Below are 21779 nucleotides of genomic sequence, written 5' to 3'. Positions count from 1 at the left end.
CGGCTAGGGACTGACTGTGTGGATATAATAGATGCCAAGAGTGACGAGGGTGAAGAGGGAAGAGAGAGAATGTTATGCTGGAACGGTGAAACTGAGAGAGTGCCACCTGGCAGCCAACCCGTACCAACCAGTTCGACCAGTCGACGCACAGACCCTCCCCTCCCCTCACTCAAACCGACAAAAATTCTACTCACTCCTCTCTATCTTTTCACTCTCATTCCACTCATTTCACTTCTCTTTCTCTATATACCATGTCAAATCGTTGGATATCACAAATACCCTTCATACACACATGATATGACCCTATTCAATCTCATATCCACGTGAGGATTCACTTGGAATCAGAAGGGATCCCACGACACCGCCTTCCCTTGAACCCACGCGGCCCACGACTCACGGCTCAATCGCCCATCACCCCGGCATCCGGACTGTTAATCCTCGGCGAGTGGAGGCAGGATGGTGTACGATCCAATAAGGGATCGTGATGTTCCCTCTCCGGCCATCTCGAAACCTTCTCCTTCAAATGATTGGGGTCGGGTCGTCCAAGGATCAAGTACCGTTCACTATCAAGATCCTCGAGTAAACAATCCCGATGGTGTCAGAGCTCCACCTCCTTCTCATCCACCAGATTTTCAACCCACCGCTCGTCGACCTTCACCATCTTCATATCCAATACGATCCGTATCCGTTTCGGGATCAGGAGGTTTGAGAGGGTTGTTGAATGACGAGCCACTGGTAAGACCCAGTATCGGGCTCGGAACTATCGAAAAGCAGCGCAAGGTCAGTGGGCAGTCAGGTGGAATTTCAAAGTTGCTTAACACCGAAACGGCATCCATAAACAACACTACCAATTCATCCTCGACTCTCACGCCCAGCTCATTGACCGCGAATAATAGCCCAGTGCCGCAGCATGAATTCCTCGACCCTAACGGTTTAGTGATTCCCGGCCATCCATCCCGACAGTCAAGATCGCCTCATCTCTCCCTGTCCAGCGTCAGCCCTGTCCTCTCACACGCATCAGTACCACAGTATGAGGATTCGAATCATCACTCTCGCGTCCATCCATATCATACACCACAAGCACAACCCTCGAACGGATCGTCATATCGTGCACCACCACAATCAGGTCCTTCGAATTTCGCAAATTCGGTGACCCAACAACCTTTTCAAACACCTCAAACTCAACTCAGTCATCATAGACCCATGATGCCCCCGGAGGTTCCTCGTTTCCAGTCGATCTCTGTCTCTCCGCGAAGTCAACCCCAAACACTCCCTCAAGCCCCACACGCCAACCCGACGTCTCGTCCCACATCCTCTTCTGCCGCAAGTCAAGTCTTCTACTTTGCCCCTCCTCCCGCCCAGACCCCCGAACCGTCTCCTGCGCGTACTTTATGTCCATCGTCCGAAGAGTACATTCCGCCATCTGCAAGACAGACAAACAATGTGCCTGTCAGACATGTGACGGCTCCTTCATTTCGCGAGCCACGTTTCAGCCATACGCCTTCGGCAACTTCAGTATCGGTTCGATCGCCATCACCGATCAACAAAGTCATGTATCATCCCGCTCGTCTCAAACAGCCCACTTCAGTCCTCGTTCCTATTTTGCCACCAGAGTCTGAACAACTACGAATATCCGCCATGTCCAATAATCCGCTACGTAAAAAGGCCAGACGTCCGTTACCTAGCTGGTCTGTAGCACCCAGTTCAAGACTGTCCGGACCGCAAGAATCCGATTCGTCGTATTTCCCCACACATGATGACCTAGCTCGAAGGTCACAGGGTCCAGGAAGCAGGAGAGGCTCAGCGTCGGAACGTCGAAGACCTTCTATTACTCCAGGTCCGCTATTGTCCACGCTTCTAGAGAGACCAGACTCGCGAAAACCTACGCCTAGGGTGGTCAGTGGAGAGACGGAGCAAAAGGCCGGGAAGCAACTGAAGCGTTCTTCAGAGGGGGAGGAGCCGGAAAGGGAAGCTGTCAGGAGAAAGGTCAGCGGATCGCTATACGTCGGGAACACTGGGGCTATAGCGAGTCATTGTGAGTTTGGTAAACTCCATTCTTTGGCCGCTCTGAAGAATGTCCTGGCAAGAGGCTTCCGAACGCGAATGAGAGACCGGACAAGAGACATTAGCTGACAGTAGATAATGCTCGGCCAGAAGTCGGCGTGGAGCATCGCGAGCTTTCCCCTATCATCGGTCTGAAGAAATTCAACAACTGGATCAAATCGGTCCTCATCGGCAAGTTTGCTTACCGTCGACGGAATGGACCAGGGGCAAATGTTCTTGATCTGGGTTGTGGAAAGGGTGGCGATCTGAACAAATGGAAGCAAGCGCACATCCGGCTGTATGTTGGATTAGGTAGGTCTTGTTGTGTTTTCTCAATCGCAGTGTCCATGGTAGCGGACTCGATATCTAGTTGTTGTCGACAATTTGCTGATCCATAGACATCGCCACCACCTCCATCGAGCAAGCTGAAGAGAGGTATCGCAAACTGGGCAATCGAGCGGGATTTGATGGCTACTTTTACGCCAGCGACTGTTTTGCCGTGAGTTACTGATTACATCACTCCTACTCCCGGCAATCTCGGTGATCAACGCAGATGTGTGTTTGCAGTATTGACTCGCAGAACCCCATTTCCGATGTCTTGCCTCCCGATTTAGCGCAGGAAGATCTGTACGATAATGTGACCATGCAATTTTGCATGCACTACGCATTCGAAAATGCCTCTAAAGCTAGGATGATGATGGAGAATGTGTCTAGATATCTACGGCCGGGCGGGGTACTCATCGGGACTATACCAGATGCGGATTTGTTGTTGTGTGTAATTTTTCCTTTTCTCTGATTCTTTACCATTGCTTCCTCTCCAATGTCCGTCCCTCGGGCGGTGTAGTCAACTTGTAGACTATAGCTTGCTGATTGAAAGGGATCGCCTACATTCCATACCTGAAGATGCGGAAGATCTCCGATTTGGGAATTCATGTTACTATGTCCGATTTAACGAACGTAGACATAAAGGACTCTATGGACATGAATATCGGTTTTACCTTACCGATGCTGTGGAGGATGTTCCGGAGTATTTGGTAGATTGGAAGAATTTCGTAGCGTGAGTTAAAATGTTGACTCGCTTCATCGATCCCCGACGTCCAATCCGGAACCACCATCACTATAGGCTATGAAGACCATTGTTCTGATGAACAGACTGGCGGCAGAATACAGACTTCGTTTAATTTACAAAAAACCATTTCATTCAGTCTTAGAAGAAGAACAATCCAGTCGAGACTTTGGACCTTTATTGGGTAAAATGGGTGTTTTGGATCATAATGGTCATAGTGCCATGGATGCGGATCAATGGGAAGCGGCCAGTGAGTGTCATCTTCTTTCTCGACGTAGAGCGGAGTTGATGTGAAGATTTATATTTGGCTTTTGCATTTGAGAAGATATGACACGACGATGTGTCGCATTCCCTGATCCCTTTGCAATCAAAGTACAGTAATATGAAAAGCGGAATGGCATAGGTATGGGATGGAGTTGGTTAGAAAACCATTCCGCTTTTTACGTCAACGTAAGTGAGTGTGGGTGAGAGTGATGGATCGAATCAAAGGGATATCAAAGTCAGAACAAGAGATGTTGATGGGTTGAAACAGAGAGGAAAGTAACTTATCTTGGGAAAGAGACATTCATGAGATTAGAGATAATGGTTTCAAACTGTATCCCGTACCGCATGGATGGTTGTACGAACATATCTGATGAGTAGTGATAACATGTGAGGTGGACATCATTAGCCTCCAGGTAATGGCTGACTTGACGATCATCCCGCAGCATGCAGCATGCAGCCTCAGTCAAGCGACTGAAGCAGATATGGACGTCATATACGTGCCTCTGGTTGCTGGCCTCTGGTCTAATCTCTGACCCTCTGACCTCTGGAAGGATGGAAGGATGGCAGTAGGGCAGGTGGCAAGGCTAATGTCACTTTCAAAGTCACCGATGACCGAACTATCTTTCATCTGTACCAACTTCATCCTTTCCTTCCATTCCCCCCTCATCTCTCTCTTCCTCTCTGTACTTACCTATAGTCTTGTATAGCTTAGCAATTAGCAATACTATCCTCGAGTATCAACATCCCCTGTTGCTGCTGCTGCTGTGTACATCGTGGACTGTTGGGACGCTGGATCGCTGGAATATACAGAATACAGCAAGAAGAAATCATTAAACATAATGTCTCTACCCGATCCTGTCACTTTAGAGTTGAACAAAACTCTCAAAGTTTTGTCTTTCAACGTATGGTATGTCGTTTGATCCTTCCAATTCCAATTTCAATTCCCCAGCTTGGTTCTCTGATTCTTCACACCTACCTGTCCCCATCTGCAGTTAGTCCGTTGGATGTCGCTTGGAGCGAATCTTTTATCAAATAGTATTTCCAAATAGACACTCAAGGAGGTGAAATCAGAGGATTTTGTTTGAATAATAGGATTACTCGAAGTCCAAGGACGACGGTAGAGCCAAGTGACAGTCTAGAACAACGGTAGAATCACACGAACTTCAAGGACAACGTTAGAATCATATGAGCAAAAAGGAAAACGCTAATCATAGGGGATTGAAATACATATCTAAAGATAGAAAAATACGTATTCAAGCTATAGCTCATTATTTATCTGGGAAATCATATGACATTGTCTGTCTACAAGAGTTATGGGTATACGATGATTTTGTCATAGTCAGGGATCAAGTGGGAGGTGTTTTACCTTTTTCAAGGTTTTTCCATACGTCAGTCTATCCATTTTCTTCCATTATCATCCCATCCATCTCTTCGGTTCAGCTTTGGTCTTCTTTCAATCTGCAAATCGGTCACGTCCCCGGAAACCCTTGTCATTCAATTTTCCTCCTTCGGACAATCAGAATGATATCTCAGTCAATGTCGTATCGTTGGACCGGCAGGATCACTTTAACTGGTGGGAATTGGTTCGGAACAAGACTTTTTCTGTTATTCACCGGGAGTTTGACAAGGAGAGAAGGTAACCTATTGAGAAGAATGAGATTTTGAGATTTGGGATTTGAGACTTACCAACAGTGGTGCACTCGGTTCTGGTTTGGCAATTTTTTCACGTTATCCTATCATCTCAGCTCACGCTTTACCTTATTCTCTCTCTGGATCTCCTCAACAAGCTTTCGCTGGAGATTTCTTTGTCAAGAAAGCAGCGGCCAATGTGGTTTTACTTCATCCTGTTTTGGGAGAGATAGAGGTTTGGAACACGCATGTGAGTTGAATACGTCTATTTGACTTCCACATTCTCATGATGACCTGCTTTCCTATCCCACACTCTCATTCAAATGTCGGAGTCGAAGAATGTCGTTTACAATATCGTTCGTCTGGACTGTGTGAGAGAGATTGTGACATTGACCAACAGATGCACGCTGCGGGAGAACATCCACCTGATACTCGTCAAGCTCATAGGATTGCGGAGTCATGGCAATTGGCAAATGCCATCAGAGGTGCTGCTGCCAAAGGTCGTTATGTGCTTTGTGTGGGTAAAAAGTCCTGCTTATTCCACCTCTCCCTGTTGCCTGACGAGGTCCATCCCAGTGGGGGAATTCTTAGACATCGCTAGGGACAAGAGATCGTTGTGGAAAGGGCGTCGATGTGGAGAGATTTGTTCGGATTCATGAGGAAATCGCTGATGGCCAGATGGGCGATCTAAACTCCCAACCGTTCTCCATCCCTATTGCCATCTTACGCAATCACGCATCTCTTACCGACTCTTTCCTCTCCGTTCATCCCGATGCCAACATAGCATCTTCTTCATCCCCTCATCAAGCTATCTCTTCCCTCGGAATGACATGCGATTCTCCACTCAACACTTACTCTCATGGTAAACCCATTCCCTCAAATATCACCTCACAAGGTGGTAAACGTCTCGATTACATATTCTTCCGTCAACCGGAAGTTGCACGTCGTCGTCCATTGATTTGGGGATATCGAGATCATCCCGTCAGTGATAACGGTCATGGTGATTCAGGAAGTATGGGATTAGAACCTGGAAAACCATTACAAGAAAGTGTGGAAAGAGCTCCTGAACTACGTTGTATCAAATCAGAAGTCGTCTTAACCGATATGGTACCAGGATATGATTTTTCTTATTCTGATCATTTTGCTCTTTTCTCAACTTTCTCAGTTGACTCACCTGAAAAAAATCAAAATTCTCAACCAATCCTTGAACCGACCTCTTCAATCCATACCACAACCACTGGAATCATTGGACAGAGTTATGGAACGACAACTTCTTTCACACCTCTCATACCATTAATATCTGATTCTGAACCTGTGAACGATACGACAACCACTTTTTCTCCTCCTTCGCCCCCAATTCCAGCAATACCGACTAAAAGGACGTCGACCGATTCAGTAAAATCATCCACCATTCAGACTGCCTTGAACACTATGAGGATGTATACGTCTATTTCACGTCAATCGGCTAAGTTTCAAACTAGGTTATGTGGAGTGGCTCTGGTAACTCTGGTGGGATTGACAATAGGATCAGCTTGGCAACCGAAATCTTGGTTACAACCTATATTCACTCTCCTGGGGGGGTTGTTGGGTGCGGCCGTAGTGACGTTTTTGTATACCGGTTGGGTATGGGGAAGATGGGAAGAAGGTTTGTTAAAGGAAGTGACAGAAGAGATGGAGTTGGAGTTGAGGGTAGTGGAGATGGAAGAGAGAGCAGGGAGGTGATGCATTTTGTTGAGATACTAGTCCAGCTTTCACTGTTTAACTTTTGAGATACCACATGATTGAATGATGGGATGATGGACTCTCTTTAGGCCTGAGCATTACTGAATCCATCAAAAGCCGCCTGCTGAAGGCTGCATGGCTGCAAGATGGTGCCCATATGGCCATGTAGTACGACGAGGTCACAGAGAGTGATGTAAGGGTGCCACAAGCCACGAATAGTCAGTCACATTCCTTCAACCGCCTCTCCACTTGCCACTTGACTTTGCCTTTGTCCACTTATCACCACCACTACATCCTCTTTACACCATACATCATGTCACGTACAGGTGCGTTGAGCGAGAATGAGATACAGACAGAGATGAACAAGATGGTGAGTTCAATTCTAATGTCCGTCCGTCAGTCACCTTCATCCACGATCATCCCGGCCATCTCTCTCATCCTGTCAAACCATCATTGACATCTACCCAATGTACATCACCCTCTGAGACCTCTGCGGTCACTCTGCCACCCACAGACAATTCAGTAGAGGGAGACCATATCGCTCGTCTCGGACGTCAACCATGATCAAATAAGTCATGTTGAGAAGACATCCGGAGGCGATGATTTGTCTTGGAAGACGGGTCCCGATCATGAAACAACTCGGAGCTCGGAGATGACAAGCGTGGAAGAGACACACACTGATGTCAGGTCGCGTTCATCTCCCAAGAAGCCAGAGAGAAAGCGAGGGAAATACAGGTGAAGGCGGATGAAGAGTTTTCCATTGAGAAGGTATGTCTTCTTACAACTATACGTCCCCTTGCCCAGTCATGACTATGAGCACTCCCTTTCACCCTTTTGCTCTGTCGCCGAGGAGTGCCAGAGTTATCACCCATGTTAGCACTAAAGCTTGTATATACTCGAATACAGGTTCAGTACTCATCCTCAGGCCAAGATTGTCCGACAAGAATCTTTAGCTATCGATGCTCAGTATGAGAAGAAACGCAAGCAAGCTGAAGTGGGATGGAAGATGTGAGTTGTTTTTTTCCTTTCACCCTTCATCACACCTCCTTGTCCTGTCCACTACAATTCTTACATCTGACCCTCTTCGTTGTGCTTTCAAGTCGCTGCACGTATAGGTTCCTCCCTTATGCCGCGGGGCAGACGATTGAATTGGATAGTCTATCGATGATGAAGCTGACCCTCAGCGCTCAATCCACAGCACTGAACAATTCCCGTCTTCAAGTCTTGCGATCGAGGAATGACCACCTAGAGACGATTTTCGAAGCCGCCAGACAGAAAGTAAAAGATCTCAGTTCGGGAGAGAGCTACAAGACCGCCATGGAAGCTCTGATTCTGGAAGTGGGTTATCCGTCTACTCCATCTTCTCAACTCCTTCGTACCTTCGCCTTTGACTCTCTCATCGGCATAAAAATGTGGAGAATATCTCAATGATACAGTGGTGATCGGCTGACAACCCAGATTCTACTGATGCTTCTCTCCCCTTCCGTCACCCTGGTCCACCGTCCCAAAGATACCGATCTCGTCAAGTCTGCCGCTTCTACCGCTCAAACAAAATACAAAGAGCTCTCAGGTAGAGAGTCCAAGATCGAGTTCGAAGCTTCTCTCCCGGACGATTCTGCTGGTGGTGTCATCGGGTCTAGCATGGCGGGGAGAATCAAAGTCGACAATACATTGGATGCGCGATTGAAGATCCTCGAGGAGAAAATGTTGCCCGAGCTGAGGTATGATCTGTTTGGTGCGAATGAGAATAGGAAGTTTTACACTGTAAGCCCTTTCAAAATAGTTCAGGCAATGCTGATGATAGTGATACTAAGAACATGGACCATGCATCAATTGAGTAGTCTAGCCTCTGTCCCCTTCCTTTGTTTCTTGCCAAGGATGACAGCCTCGACTTATATGGCATCACGTTTGAAACTCAAGGCAGATGTAAAACATCAACTCAGTATGGATTGGAAAGTGTTTGACTGCTGGCACACCTCGTGTGTCTTCTCTCCCGGCTATAGCAGACGCCGAAGGTAATCTGTGAGTACTCTACTCGTACTGAAAGACTCAGGTTATCTTGATACGTGCGCATGTTGTCACACGTTCGACCGCTTATCTGCCCCTGATTACATGATGAGCGCTCCTTTGTCTTTCGGGCAGTACTCATAATCACTGAAACATCTCATACGGAAGTCAAGCTTGACTCGTGCACCTTGTCGTCTTCCATCGCGGTCGCTCCTTTCTAACATTTCACCCCTTCTGAGATACATGAATGTGTTATTGCGTGATATTTTTCACGTCATAAAACGCTCACAGGCTTCATACATTCTCTGCCTTCACTCACTTCTATACTTTCAACATCCCAACCTGGCAATGAGTGCTGACTCAAGTATGACAAGCATCTACTTCCAAGGAGACATGGAGCCAGGGCAATTACAATCTGAAATATTGGCTAATCGCCAATTTGGATGTTTGACCTTCACAAAGAAGATATCTGAAGCTGTTGGATCTGCCATATCCCTTTTTGAAGCTCCCAGGACAGTTGTGGACACCATTTCCAGGATGAAAATGCATATTCAAACACTGGAATCTAAGGGCTACCAATACTGGTGTGAGGCCGACCACTATGCTCAAAGCCGGACCGCGTTTCGTTATTTTTTTGAGGGTTGGTCACACAGGCCTTTGAAAGATTACAGTGTTGACACCAACACCACTGTTCCGATCAGTGACAACAATCAAGACAATCAAGACAATCAAGACAATCAAGTAACTCCTCTTGACATGATTATAGTGCCGTCCGTCTACTCTGATGTGCTGAGCATCCAACGTTGGCTGTATAACGAGGGGGAAAAGCTAAAACAAACCGGTGGGAAACATTCGACTGCGTACACAATACTGGAGCGAATCAACCATATTGTAGGGCTCACAGATCAAGCTTGGGCACCTGCAGGGTATTATCCACTGTAAGTAGTATGATGTCTACAATCAGGTCTGTTCTGACCATGCAGTATTGATTTGAGACTCTTCAACACCGACGTGAAGGCATTGACGGATTTGTGCCAAGCATATCACACCATTCTTGAACTTGAAGGAACAATTTCAAAGTTGACTGCTCAACCTGAGGGCTGTCAATGCTCCGAGTGAATCGCTGGTATCTACGATGTGGGAAGACCGGGCAATTTGATAATTTTGACTCTCTGATGGAATGTTAGCACAAGAAATTTGGAAAGTTGTGTCTGATCTCAGCTGGATTCATCGGTTGATACACAGAATTTGATGAAATTTATCATGTTCTACATCTTCTTGCTATCCCTGATGAGGTCTTCGGAGTGATGCTTTTCTTGCAGTATATGCAGCTAGGCAGCTGTGGCTCTATCACGTGGGCCCATCCTTTCAGTGAGAGTTGAGGTTGGCAGACACATCTGAGTCAATGTTGCAAACGGTCCATGACTACAAAGGTGAGTCACGTTTCATTTTTCACCCCTCGACAATTGACATGATTTCAAAGGAGAGAGATATTCTCATGTCACACCTTGTGTATAAAAGCAGAAGTGTTTTAAGCCCACATGGTTTCATCAAGATATCCATTCAGGACAAGCCTTCATGACACACCTGCATTATCTTCACTGCTTTCATGATTTCCCCTTGTGGAAGACATCATGTTGATAGCGCCTCGCCACCTGATGTTTTGGGGAGATATAAGAAGGGGTTATACTTACCCTCTCACTTATCCTTTACCTACATACCAATTTTGAACTGAACATACTTGCAAGTTATTCCCACTCAATGCACCCGTTACTTTATCCTTCACAAATTCAGGCAAGGAACACAGCATATCAAGAACGTCTGCTCAACTTAAGACAGAACAATATAGGACTTTGCACCTGTATCAATAGTGCATTGACCAGATTCCCCCATCCACCATCAGTGACCACAGCATTGTCTAACCTTGAGTCTCAAGCTCAGGACCTTTATGAACATCTGGAAGTGAAAGATCCGCGATCCAATATCAGCTTTTCCTATTTCTCCAAAGGATGGTCCGAAGCCTTCTACCAGGAAGATTTCAGTGATTCCGAAATCGAAAAACAGATCATTGTCTTCCAAGAGGATGACAAAAAACTATCCACTGCCTTCCAAGAGGATGATGTCTCCACTCTTCCATGGCTAAAAACCACACCATCCGTATATTCAGATATTCGGACCATCAAAACCTGGTTGACCGAGTACCAAAGAGAAGAACTGAAAAAGGAACTGAATGGTAAAGTTTCACATGCGACGTACCTCCTGAGCCGACTGGGAGTACTCTTAACAGATATGAGAAACACATGGGCTCCTCCGGGAATTGAGGTTGGAGATACGTGAGTGATCAGATTCGTGAGGAGGGCGCTGATCAAAACAGTGATGGCAATGGGGACCAAGGGACCTATGAGAGAGTAAATGCCTTCACAGACTTGATTGTCTTCTATGATGAGATACAGAGCAAGGAGCAAACAATCAAAGACCAAGCTGCAGAGATTAGCCAGTTGAGATCATTGGCATATCCAATTAACACATAGTTGAAGATGGATGATTGTTGTCAGGACCAGACGTTGGAAATAATCTGCGTCTATGAGCTATGGCTATAGGGCCTCGCAGGGAACAGACCTAGTGATGTAGTTTGTAGACTAGTGATGTTGTGGATCGAAGAGACTATAAGTCAATGAGATCAAGTGGCAAAGGATTTTGTCACAAACCATGTCGTAACATCCCTGACAACTACCATCACCGACCCTCCTTTCACCATCACCAAACCACTATCCATCACCAACCACCACCACCCCAAACCACTGAGACCGACTATGACGAAGTTACGGGAACCTAGGGAGTATTAGTCACAACAACCCCGCCTGGCGAAGAACTACGGCAAAGTTAGGAGAAGGAGATCAAGGGATACTGAGTAAAATGGAGGGAGCTAGACGAAGTACGGCTAAGTTAGCAGAGCAGGATGTTGGGGATATGGCGAGGTACGGCGAGGTTGAACAAAGAGGACTAAGCGTGAGGCTGTGCAGGAGTTGAGGGATGTTCTATGAGAAGAGAGGAGAAGTATAGATAGTTTACGGATCGCTGAACTTCTTCAGCGATCCTTGATTGTTGTCAGTAGCGAGAGATATATTCAGTAGCTACAACCTTCAAGTTGAGGAGAGCTACCACTCAGCAGTTCGATGCACCACGGCGAAGTCAGTCCCAGTTCATCAACGATCACCTTATTGTTTACCACTCGACGTATCACTACGGCGTAGTTAGCCGTAGTTCCCCAACAAGTACCCTGTCTCAGTGAGACATCGACGCCCCAAGACAACGTATTTAGCCAGGGTTTGTTGACCGTCGGTCAGTAGAGAAGAAGAACGGACGTTTGTGACAGATTTGCTAAGTGATGAGAAAATACATTCGACAAGACATCTACAAAAAAGGGCTGTTTCTATATACTAAAAAGGGCGCGGAGTGATACCGAGATCTACAGAGTAAAGATGGGAAACAATATGAGGTGTTAGACCAAAGGAAGACAGAGATAGCTGAGGGACACAGAGATGAAGGAAAAGTATAGCAGGACAAAGGAACAGCGATTAGGTATGAAAGGAGAACGGACGATGCCATGGCTGAGATTAGTGAAGCGGAGACGGGAACGGGTAGGTGGAGTACAACTTCTGCGTACGACTCTTGAGGAACCCATCTATAGGTACCCGTGATCCGGACATTACTCTCCCCCTTCGGTAGACGTCGTCTTGACATCATGTAGTCCTGTCAAAAAACAAAATTCCACTGAATTGAGTGTGGCATGTGGCACTTTTTGATCTAAATGATGGTAGTGAGGACGGTGATGATGGTAGTGAGGGCACATAATGTGATTGAGAGAATGCCCTAGAATATGACATGTGATTCAGTATCACTGACTGTCTGATCTCAAAATCCACTTTCCTGTGTCCTCTTCTCTTTTGTCCTTTTACCTCATCACTTTCTTTTACTAACATCCATTGTATCTTTGCTAAATCCCCTTCTAGAATATCTTTTGGCGAATCACCATGTCTGAAAACGGTAATCCTGATGATCGTCGTCCCCAAGTTCCTCCTCGTACTCCTGTGAGAACTCTTCTGAAAACGATTTCTAATGGCTGATTATATTTTTTTCAGTGGTAGAATCAACCACGGGTTGCACGGCCTAATGATTTGTGTCAAGGGGATTCCAAAAATGTTAACCCCCCTCCTCCTCCCTTGGATGGTCATAGTTGCAGTCCTCCTCAGGGTGACAAGAATTGCGGTACCGGGCCCTCGTTTGCCGACGCACCTGTCCAGAATCCTGTCGGAGGTGGTCTAGAACCTCAGAGCGTTGTTGTATATTGCACTCCGTTGGCGCGCACCACGGGGAAGGGTGTTTCAGATTCATTGCCCCCTCCTTACATTGAGGATGGCGAGATTGTGGTTCCCAAAGAGGGTGGTCGTCAGAACGCATATCACAATGTTGAAATTGTCCCAATCATGACCGAAAGTCCGACAGCACAGGTAAATCTTTTCTCAATTCCCTTTCCAAAACACTAATTGGGTGTTAGGGGTTTCTGAAGTACCTCAAATTGTGGGCCGATTTGAAAGCCGTGTCAACCAAGGAGAAGGTCAAACCGATAATAGACCTTCTGAAAACGAAAGGTGCAAATTATTGGCCGTTTGTCTACACCGTGCTCAAATTGTTCCGAAATGTTGAAAGAGAGAAAGGGAAGGTGGTCTTTGAAGAGGAGTAAGTGGCATTGCCTAGTCCCAGTTGTAAGGTTCTCAGGATCTACTAACGTGTGGATCAGGGGACAGTAAGCCCATGTCGCTTTTTTGGTGAGGGGTGATTGCTGACAGGGAAATTGCTTTTGGTGTCTCATCGACAGGGGTACCTGTAATCTATGTACGGATTCCCGGGTTGGACCTAGGTCCCAGTTGAAACTCTCTATGGCCCAATACGGCTTCCTTTTTCCCCCAGTTCGATCTGGCTTTAGCCCATTTGGCGGAGGTTTTGGCTCATCTGTATGGGCACCCCAATTGCAATTGTGAACACATGGATATCGCTTATGCTGCAGGGTGGAAGGTCGCTGTGGTAGGCGTTTCTGTTTTTGGGAAGTCCTCTCCGCTTACAGAAGTAGGCTATTGACACCGCTAAGGTACAGGGTGAAGATAAACGAGTGCCGGGTTGTTATTTCGGAGAGTGGTCGTTGTATTGCTTGGACGAGGGTATCAATGTTGGTTCCTGGCTATTTGAACCCCCTCAGACTGTCACGAACTACGTCGTGACACCTCAGATTCCACCAGCAATGACCCTCCTTTGACCATCAAAACCCCTATCACGTCTTAACCTTGTCACCCCACACGTAACTTAGGACATCTGAGACCAAGTACGGCGAAGTTAGACGGAGTTAAGAGAACTAGGGACAATGGGAGCAGAAGTAAGGCGAAGTTAGGCGGAGTTAGGTGAACTAGGGACAATGGGAGCAGAAGTGCGGCAAAGTTAGGCGGAGTTAGGTGAACTAGGGACAATGGGAGCAGAAGTTCGGCGAGGTTGGGCGGAGTTAGTTGAAGGACAGGGAAAGACGGCCGGGACTCAGGGAAGTTGGACGAAGTGTGTTGAAGTACGTCTAAGCGCGAGAGGGTTGGGTGAAGATCTAGGAGGAGTAAATAATATTAGCTGAGAAGATCGCTGAAGTTCTTCAGCAATCCTTGATTGTTGTCAGTAGTGAAAGACAGATAGAGATAGCTATATACAAATCGAGATACATCGCCAACAGTAGAACAAAACCCCAGTTAGAGTAACTACGCCGAAGTAAGCCGTAGTTACACTCCTTTCGACGTCTGTGCCCTCCTGGTTGGGTGAGACATTGACTTAGAAGCGTCAAGTTATCCGAGGTTCGTCGACCGTCGGTCTGATAGAGAGTAGTCGTTCGACGGCCGTGACAGCCAGCTGATAGGGCAGCGCTTGCAGGGCCAGCGCCAGTCGGGTCCGCCGCACCAGTCGAGTGTATGAGCAAGGTCATTGGAGGGGTTATTGATGGGGTCATTGGTGGGGTTATCAGTGGGGGATCAAAGGGGGTATCGACAGAGGAATCATCACAGGTACACATCCCTGCCTCGGAGCTATCCAACTGAAAGTTTCACATGTCTAGTACAGAGCTGATGACCAGACGTTTCCAGCACCATTTCCCTTCCTATTCCAAAACTACAGTCCTCAATGACTCTTCGTGACACATTGGCCAATGACCAATTGGAGGAAGTAGAGGTTGTAAGGAACAAAGATGGTACAACAGTGGGTCTCAGTTCTTTGATCTTCCCTTTAACCTTTCTATCATCTAACTCCATTACTTCCCTTCCTCTCCCACCGAGTGCCTCTCCAGTTCACACTGGCGGTCCAGCCAGGTGGGTTCACCTATGGCTTGCATCCGGCCATTTCACGCTGGTTGGGTCTAGTTGTAGGGGGAAATTCTGCACTGACTACCCGCATCCCCCACCTACCCGCACTCTGGCATCAGCCTATGACTACCCTGCCTACTCCCACCACTGAAGAAGTGATGCTCGTGCATGTGTACAAGTCCACCCCTGGCATTATTTGTTGGTTGACCAGGATCTCTGTCCATGCCCTTGGCTGCAAGTCTCTGGTGGATGACCGCTGCACGCCGGGTAGAGGTCCACTTCTGATGTGTGTGGGGGAAACATAGAAGGGGTCATGGTTCTGAAAGCTAGGGGGGACACTGGAGTTTCCTGCTTTGGTGGGGGATGTCTGCTGGATGGAAGTAGTGATAAGTCGCCTCTCAACGGCACGGCTGCTTGTGACAGCTGGGGCATCTCAATCTTACCTCTCCGTCACTCTTGCATCCAATGAACTACTGTCTCATGTGATCACTACACTCTGCTGCTGTTTTAATTTGTGTCTGGTGACTGGTTTGAAGTCTGTTCCATGTGCCCGTACTCAACGTCGGAAACGGGCATGTCTTACTCGTGACCACCACCGCACCCTCGACACCAACGCCCATGCCGCCAATATCATTATCCCTTCCCTGCTTGATAAACTGCAACACTGGCCAATCAAATATAACATCACACTATCTCAAGCTGCTCAAATTCTCCCTCTCAAAGACAAACTATCATTCCTTACCCATTCTCTTGGTATCTGTCACACCAACTTTCACGGTATCTCGGTGAATCATTGTCCTGAACAATACACCTGTCTTTCTGCCACAGAAGAGGCTCGCCAAACTCGTGAAACTGGATACCTTAATTTCTTGGAGGCAGTGGGTTTGGATGTGATACTTCTGACAAGTGGGTTCAACGTTCTGAAGGACTCAGTTTTGGGTGAATATGTGGGCATCATAAACTTCCGGGATCTGAGGTGTCTCTCAGTCAAAGATCGGGATGAAGTATTGGAGTGTATGAAGACGTTAAATCTGGTGACACATACAACACATATCTTAATCAACCTTAATGGAGCCGCAAAATCTGGAGGAGGTCATGGGAGGATGCATGCTTTTGGTTGGAAGGGCTCCTTTGCCGGTGGTGTGACTCGGTTTGACCAATACACCCCAAAAGCTGGAAAACAAGACAAATGGAAAGCTTTATCAGATGGAAAGATGACTCAGGTTGCCAGGCATCTTGTAAACCGTTTTGGGATGTTGCATTAACATGGACTTCAGGAGGTGGAGGGACATGCTGCTAAGGAGGGAATACCCTGGTTTGACGCTGCTCATGTGGACGTAGATATTGGAGATCCGGACAACTTACCATTGGGTGCAAACTCCCTGACAGTTACCTGCAATGGATTCTCCAACATCCACCACCGTGATCAACAAAAATCTCTTTGGGCATTTGGGCTCTTCTGGAGTGGCAAGAGTAAAGGTGGTAGGTTCACAGGGGAGGTGAGGGAGGTGTGCACAGCGATCAGTGGAGGTGAGTTCTGGTGGGCTGAAGATGGAGTGGCAGTGGGAGCGGCACCAGACGATGTGTATGCGGAAGTGGCATGGCGGGTGTCACAACGTAGTTCGTGACACCTCAATTATTCCACCAGCAATGACCCTCCTTTGACCATCAAAACCCCCGTCACGTCTTAACCCCTTCACCCTACACGTAACTTAGGACATCTGAGACCAAGTACAGCGAAGTTAGACAGACTTAGGTGGACTAGGGACAATGGGAGCAGAAGTACAGCGAAGTTAGACGGGGTTAGGTGAACTAGGGACAATGGGAGCAGAAGTGCGGCGATGTTAGGCGGAGTTAGGTGAACTAGGGACAATGGGAGCAGAAGTGCGGCGATGTTAGGCGGAGTTAGTGGAAGGGAGGAGAAGGACGGCCGGGGACTCGGGGAAGTTGGACGAAGTGCGTTGAAGTACGTCTAAGTCGAGAGGGTTGGGTGAACATCTAGGAGGAGTAAATAATATTAGCTGAGAAGATCGCTGAAGAACTTCAGCAATCCTTGATTGTTGTCAGTAGTGAAAGATTGATAGAGATAGCTACATACAAATTAAGATACATAGCCATCAGAGAAAAACCCCAGTTAGAGTAACTACGTCGAAGTACGCAGTAGTTACACTCCTTTCGAGGCCTACGCCCTTTTGTTTGGGGTGAGACATCAAACCCGTAGTGTCAAGTTAGCCGAGGTTCGCCGACCGTCGGTCTGTTAAAGAGAAGTTATTTGACGGCCGTGACATCTCCAGTTCCTCTGTTCTAATGCCTGCTAAGGCATAACCTCTCAGTCTCTTGTTCTCACATGTCACGGCCGTCGAACAACTATTTTCTGGCAGACCGACGGTCGACGAACCTCGGCTAACTTGATGCTCCTGAGTCGAAGTCTCACCCAACCGAGAGGGCGCAGACGTCGAAAGGAGTGTAACTACGGCGTACTTCGGCGTAGTTACTCTAACTGGGGTTTTGTTCTACTGATGGCGATGTATCTTGATTTGTATATAGCTATCTCTATCTGTCTTTCTCTACTGACAACAATCAAGGATCGCTGAAGAACTTCAGCGATTGTCACGGCCGTCGAACAACTACTTCTTAATAGACCGACGGTCGACGAACCTCGGCTAACTTCACGCTCTGAGTCGATGTCTCACCCAACCAGGAGGGCGCAGACGTCGAAAGGGGTGTAACTACGGCGTACTTCGGCGTAGTTACTCTAACTAGGGTTTTGATCTACTGATGGCGATGTATCTTGATTTATAGCTATCTCTATCTGTCTTTTACTACTGACAACAATCAAGGATCGCTGAAGAACTTCAGCGATCTTCTCAGCTAATATTATCTACTCCTCCTAGACGTTCATCCAACCCTCTCGCGCTTTGACGTACTTCAACGCACTTCGTCCAACTTCCCCGAGCCCTCGGCCATCCTCTTCCTCCTTCGACTAACTCCGCCTAACATCGCCGCACTTCTGCTCCCATTGTCCCTACTTAGCCTAACTCCGTCTAACTTCGCCGTACTTCTGCTCCCATTGTCCCTACTTAGACTAACTCCGCCTAACATCGCCGCACTTCTGCTCCCATTGTCCCTACCTAGCCTAACTCCGTCTAACTTCGCCGTACTTGGTCTCAGAAGTCCTGAGTTACGTGTAGAGTAAAGAGGTTAAGACGTGATGGGGGTTTTGATGGTCAAAGGAGGGTCATTGTTGGTGGAATAATCGAGGTGTCACGACGTAGTTCGTGACAGTCGCCCCCTTCTTTAGCCGCGAACGTCCTCGTGAGCGATTACACCTCTGTCGTGTCAAGAGAACTTAGCAGCGTAGTACCCCATTCTCTCCCTCCCCATGACCATCTTTCACCCTTCTGCTCCTTGCGCCGCACTTCGTAGTTGGGCCTCCTTTCACTCCAAAACCCGACAATGAGACTCCCCTAACTTCGTCGAGGTTTGCCGTAAGAAGCCCTGTGTCTTTTGTAGGTGAGACACGCTTCCTGAATGGCAGCCGAACAACACCGTTGTTTGTCGAAGTAACCCTCGCTTATATTGAGATGAGACACTATAGCGTGGGAATTTTGATCGTCCCTGCGATGCCTTTTGTTGATGAAACGCGAAGTTTGCCGCATGTTGACGACGAGGGTTTAGGTTTGATTATACTAAATACTGAGCAGTTCGCCGAGCTTCTCTCTTTTTCCCATCTGCTTTCAAAACTTTCTATCTCTCTTACCTAGAAAACAGATTTGTTACCTTGAATCATCTTTTATTTCTTTAAGTATTTTTAACGTCATGGCCCCTCCTACCCCCACCTCTAACCCTTTCGCCGCCATGAGGAACTTTGGTGGTATGGTGTCGTCTGCTCGTGAGTTATTCCTCGACACTTACCTTACTTCGCCGGACTTGGCTGATGTTCAGTTTCCTTCGGCGATAGATCTCGCCAAGTCTCCTCCCTCGGCCTCGGCACCCTCTCTTTGGGGGAGCCGTCTGGCGATGTCCCGCCTCCTCGCTCCGCTTCTCCTCCCGTCGGTCCTCCCGCTGGTTCTCCCTCTGCTTCTCCTCCTCCTGGTTCTCGCCCTGCTTCCCCTCCTGCCGCCAGCCCTCGCCGCAGGACGCCCGCCTTTCGTCCTGGTGAGTCTCCGTCCTCCTCCGACCAGGAGTCGCTCAGTGGTTCGGAGTCGGACGATCAGTCAGACTTCGAAGGAAAAGGGGGTGATTATAGTGATGAGGATGATAGAATCGTGTCGGAGGGTGAAACCGAGTTAGAGGAACACTCGGATGATGATATGGTGGCGGTTAGTGTAGAGGACAACAACGTAGATAGTCCTGAGCGTGAGTTCTTCGTCCAACCTCTCACACCTTCGCCGAACTTGGCCTTGTTTATCTGTTCTTTAGCTCTCCAAGACATTGCTAACTCGCAGCCGCTCCTGCCCCTCCCCCTGCTCAAATTGTGGGCCAGAAACGACGCCGTTCGCTCTCCTCTTCTTCTTCTTCCTCTTCTTCTTCTTCCTCTTCTTCTTCCTCTTCCGGGGTTCTCCCCCCCCCCAACGCCATCGCTGCTGCCGCCGCTGCTGCCGCCGCTGCTGCCGCCGCCGCTCCTGCTGCCGCCGCCGGTCCTGCTCCCGCCGCCGGTCCTGCTCCCGCCGCCCCTGTCGCTGCTCCCCCCCCTTCTCCCAGAGGGGAGCCTTCGCCCAAACGGGTGAAGAGATCACTGCGGGAAGAAGAGTACTTGTGGGAGAAGATGAAGTCCGAGCCTGGTCGTTGGATCGCGGTTGGTGTTGACGAAGCGTGTGATCGTTGCCGGTGAGTCCACCTATTCGTACTACGCCTAAGTTACTCCTGCTAATTAGTAGACGTGAGATTATCACGTATAATCGTCCAAATTGGCCCTGCCTCAAGGCAGTCAGGCCACACAACAAGGCCCTCCGTTGTGCTTCATGCACGTCTGGCCCCTGCTCCTTCTGTCCCGTTTCCTCTGCCCGGGACATCCCGCCCCGTCCCTTCGACGCTTCTCCTCTCCCCCCTCCCCAGACTCCAGCGTCTGTCCCCCGTTCGCGGGTACCGTCTTCGTCTCTCCGGTCGGTTCGCCGTACTTCGCCGGACCTCCGCCCGTCGCCTCCGTCGCCGTCGCCCTTCGCTCCTGTGGCCGGCCCATCACGTCTCCCGGCTGTTCCTCCTTCGTCTTCTCGCCGTCCTTCGGCCTCTGCTCCTTCGGCCTCCCGTCCTTCGGCGCCACGTCCGTCCTCTCCAGTGGTAGCTTCTCCTCCGGCTCACAGCACCCGAAGTCGGCGTCCTTCTGTTCCTCCGGCCTCTTCGGCGGCCCCTCCCGTCACCCCTCCCTCTGCTTCCCAGAAGACACCGAAGTCTTCTTTAAAGAAATCAAAAGGGAAATCTAAAGAGAAGGAGGTTGCCTTCAATGATGGTGATGTGGAAAATGAAGATACTCAGCGTGCTGGTCCCTCTGCTCCCCGGTTGTCCCTCGTCCACCCTCGTATCTCCCTGGACGTCCGTATTCCTGAGGACGAAAAGGAATTCGCCACTTATCGTTCTCTCGTCCTCGGTCTCACTACTCAGCTTGAGGCCGCCCGAAATGATACATCTCTCCTGCTTGACTTCTCTTCTCGTCAAGCTAACGCTTTAAAACAATCTTACTGCGGCGTTAGTAGATGTAGTCAACACTGGGGCTCTGGACGACGAAGCAAGGACAAGGTTAGCGGCCGTCTCTCGCCGAAGCCTTACTGAGATAGCCGATGTTCGCCGAAGACTGTTCGACGCCCCCTTCCTAGTCACCCCTATGGCGTATGAGCCACCACCGTCCCTTGACTGGTTAGGTCGCCGTAGTAATTCTCGTGTCCCAGCTTCCGCCCAGACTGCTCTCGACCTCCTCAGTCTTCCCTTCGAGTGTCTACGGACCATACGTTCTCTGTGGAGGACCCCGAGCATGCAAGCTGCTCGAGATGTCCAGGACTTCGGTGACTTCTTTGGGGCTATGAATCGGGCATGGAATGCTTCTCTCTCTACTGCGTTCCCGTCTGAGACTCTCGACCTACCTTCGGTCATCGGTAGCCTCCACACCAATCCCGCGGGACCGAGTAGATCGAAGGAGAAAGGAAAAGGAAAAGGTAAGGGTAAGAGTAAGGACAAGTGAGCGGTACGTAGCTGTAATCCTATGTTGTATGCAGTACGTTCTATCTCCTAGCCCTTCGCAGTCGCCCTTCCTTCGGCTTAGTAGGGTGAAGTTCGTGGAACTTCGCCAATATGTCATCAGCTCCATCGACGTTCTCCACTGGTTCCCATGATACTGAATCGTCTGTTCCTTCGTAACCTAACCACTCTACCAAGTACTCTAACTTTCCTGACCTCTTATTTACTCTAGAGTCCACAATATCCTTTACCTCCCAAGACTCTCCCTCATTGTCTACTTCTACTGGCCCAGGTGGCTCAGCTTGCTGACCAGGAAATATTGGAGGGTGATAAGGACGGAGCAAGGAGACATGGAATACATCATGGATACCTGCCATCGTTCCTGGTAATTCCAATTTACAAGCATGAGAACCTACCTGCCGTACTACCTTGTACGGCCCACTTTGCTTAACATCTAACTTCTTCATTGGTCTCTTCGTCTTAATATT

General features: G+C 48.5%; 7 protein-coding genes across 7 annotated transcripts; all 7 read left to right on the top strand.

Annotated features, from left to right (window-relative positions):
* Positions 1-224: 224 nt before the first annotated feature.
* On the top strand, positions 225-3738 carry TREMEDRAFT_71716 (uncharacterized protein). Its single transcript, XM_007005116.1, has 7 exons — positions 225-2035; positions 2140-2355; positions 2442-2542; positions 2624-2814; positions 2921-3100; positions 3196-3359; positions 3406-3738. The coding sequence occupies exons 1-7, from the start codon at positions 457-459 to the stop codon at positions 3438-3440; spliced, it is 2466 nt and encodes an 821-aa protein (XP_007005178.1). The 5' UTR covers positions 225-456; the 3' UTR covers positions 3441-3738.
* A 474-nt stretch (positions 3739-4212) lies between these two features.
* On the top strand, positions 4213-6724 carry TREMEDRAFT_31031 (uncharacterized protein; the record flags this gene model as incomplete). Its single annotated transcript, XM_007004830.1, has 5 exons — positions 4213-4280; positions 4588-4761; positions 5066-5252; positions 5403-5519; positions 5681-6724. The coding sequence occupies 5 exons, from the start codon at positions 4213-4215 to the stop codon at positions 6722-6724; spliced, it is 1590 nt and encodes a 529-aa protein (XP_007004892.1).
* A 313-nt stretch (positions 6725-7037) lies between these two features.
* TREMEDRAFT_31527 (uncharacterized protein) lies at positions 7038-8743 on the top strand (the record flags this gene model as incomplete). The annotated part of the gene is made up of 5 exons (XM_007004894.1): positions 7038-7094; positions 7412-7492; positions 7650-7732; positions 7909-8062; positions 8183-8743. The coding sequence occupies 5 exons, from the start codon at positions 7038-7040 to the stop codon at positions 8741-8743; spliced, it is 936 nt and encodes a 311-aa protein (XP_007004956.1).
* A 1749-nt stretch (positions 8744-10492) lies between these two features.
* Positions 10493-12081, top strand: TREMEDRAFT_62585 (uncharacterized protein; the record flags this gene model as incomplete). The annotated part of the gene is made up of 5 exons (XM_007004970.1): positions 10493-11064; positions 11106-11139; positions 11615-11709; positions 11901-11922; positions 11986-12081. 5 exons carry the CDS (start codon positions 10493-10495, stop codon positions 12079-12081), a joined length of 819 nt encoding a protein of 272 aa, XP_007005032.1.
* Positions 12082-12765: 684 nt separating this feature from the next.
* Positions 12766-13663, top strand: TREMEDRAFT_62584 (uncharacterized protein; the record flags this gene model as incomplete). Its single annotated transcript, XM_007004969.1, has 4 exons — positions 12766-12822; positions 12880-13242; positions 13290-13471; positions 13582-13663. 4 exons carry the CDS (start codon positions 12766-12768, stop codon positions 13661-13663), a joined length of 684 nt encoding a protein of 227 aa, XP_007005031.1.
* A 589-nt stretch (positions 13664-14252) lies between these two features.
* Positions 14253-16748, top strand: TREMEDRAFT_62583 (uncharacterized protein; the record flags this gene model as incomplete). Its single annotated transcript, XM_007004968.1, has 7 exons — positions 14253-14335; positions 14420-14442; positions 14687-14773; positions 14895-15016; positions 15123-15318; positions 15544-16358; positions 16398-16748. 7 exons carry the CDS (start codon positions 14253-14255, stop codon positions 16746-16748), a joined length of 1677 nt encoding a protein of 558 aa, XP_007005030.1.
* A 2191-nt stretch (positions 16749-18939) lies between these two features.
* TREMEDRAFT_62582 (uncharacterized protein) lies at positions 18940-21295 on the top strand (the record flags this gene model as incomplete). Its single annotated transcript, XM_007004967.1, has 7 exons — positions 18940-19012; positions 19066-19278; positions 19342-19479; positions 19569-19950; positions 20001-20805; positions 20847-20856; positions 20979-21295. The coding sequence occupies 7 exons, from the start codon at positions 18940-18942 to the stop codon at positions 21293-21295; spliced, it is 1938 nt and encodes a 645-aa protein (XP_007005029.1).
* Positions 21296-21779: the final 484 nt, after the last annotated feature.

This window comes from Tremella mesenterica (genome assembly GCF_000271645.1).
Source record: "Tremella mesenterica DSM 1558 unplaced genomic scaffold TREMEscaffold_6, whole genome shotgun sequence".
NCBI classification, from domain to species: domain Eukaryota; kingdom Fungi; phylum Basidiomycota; class Tremellomycetes; order Tremellales; family Tremellaceae; genus Tremella; species Tremella mesenterica.
Note: the sequence above shows the minus strand (reverse complement) of the source record. Positions and strands in the feature narration are given on the sequence as shown.

Excerpts from the sequence above, each read along its gene's own strand:
- TREMEDRAFT_71716 (XM_007005116.1), top strand. The coding sequence starts at position 457 with ATGGTGTACGATCCAATAAGGGATCGTGATGTTCCCTCTCCGGCCATC. Across the intron at positions 2,036-2,139 it reads TGGGGCTATAGCGAGTCATT|ATAATGCTCGGCCAGAAGTC; the intron begins GTGAGTTTGGTA and ends AGCTGACAGTAG. Across the intron at positions 3,360-3,405 it reads GGATCAATGGGAAGCGGCCA|ATTTATATTTGGCTTTTGCA; the intron begins GTGAGTGTCATC and ends GTTGATGTGAAG.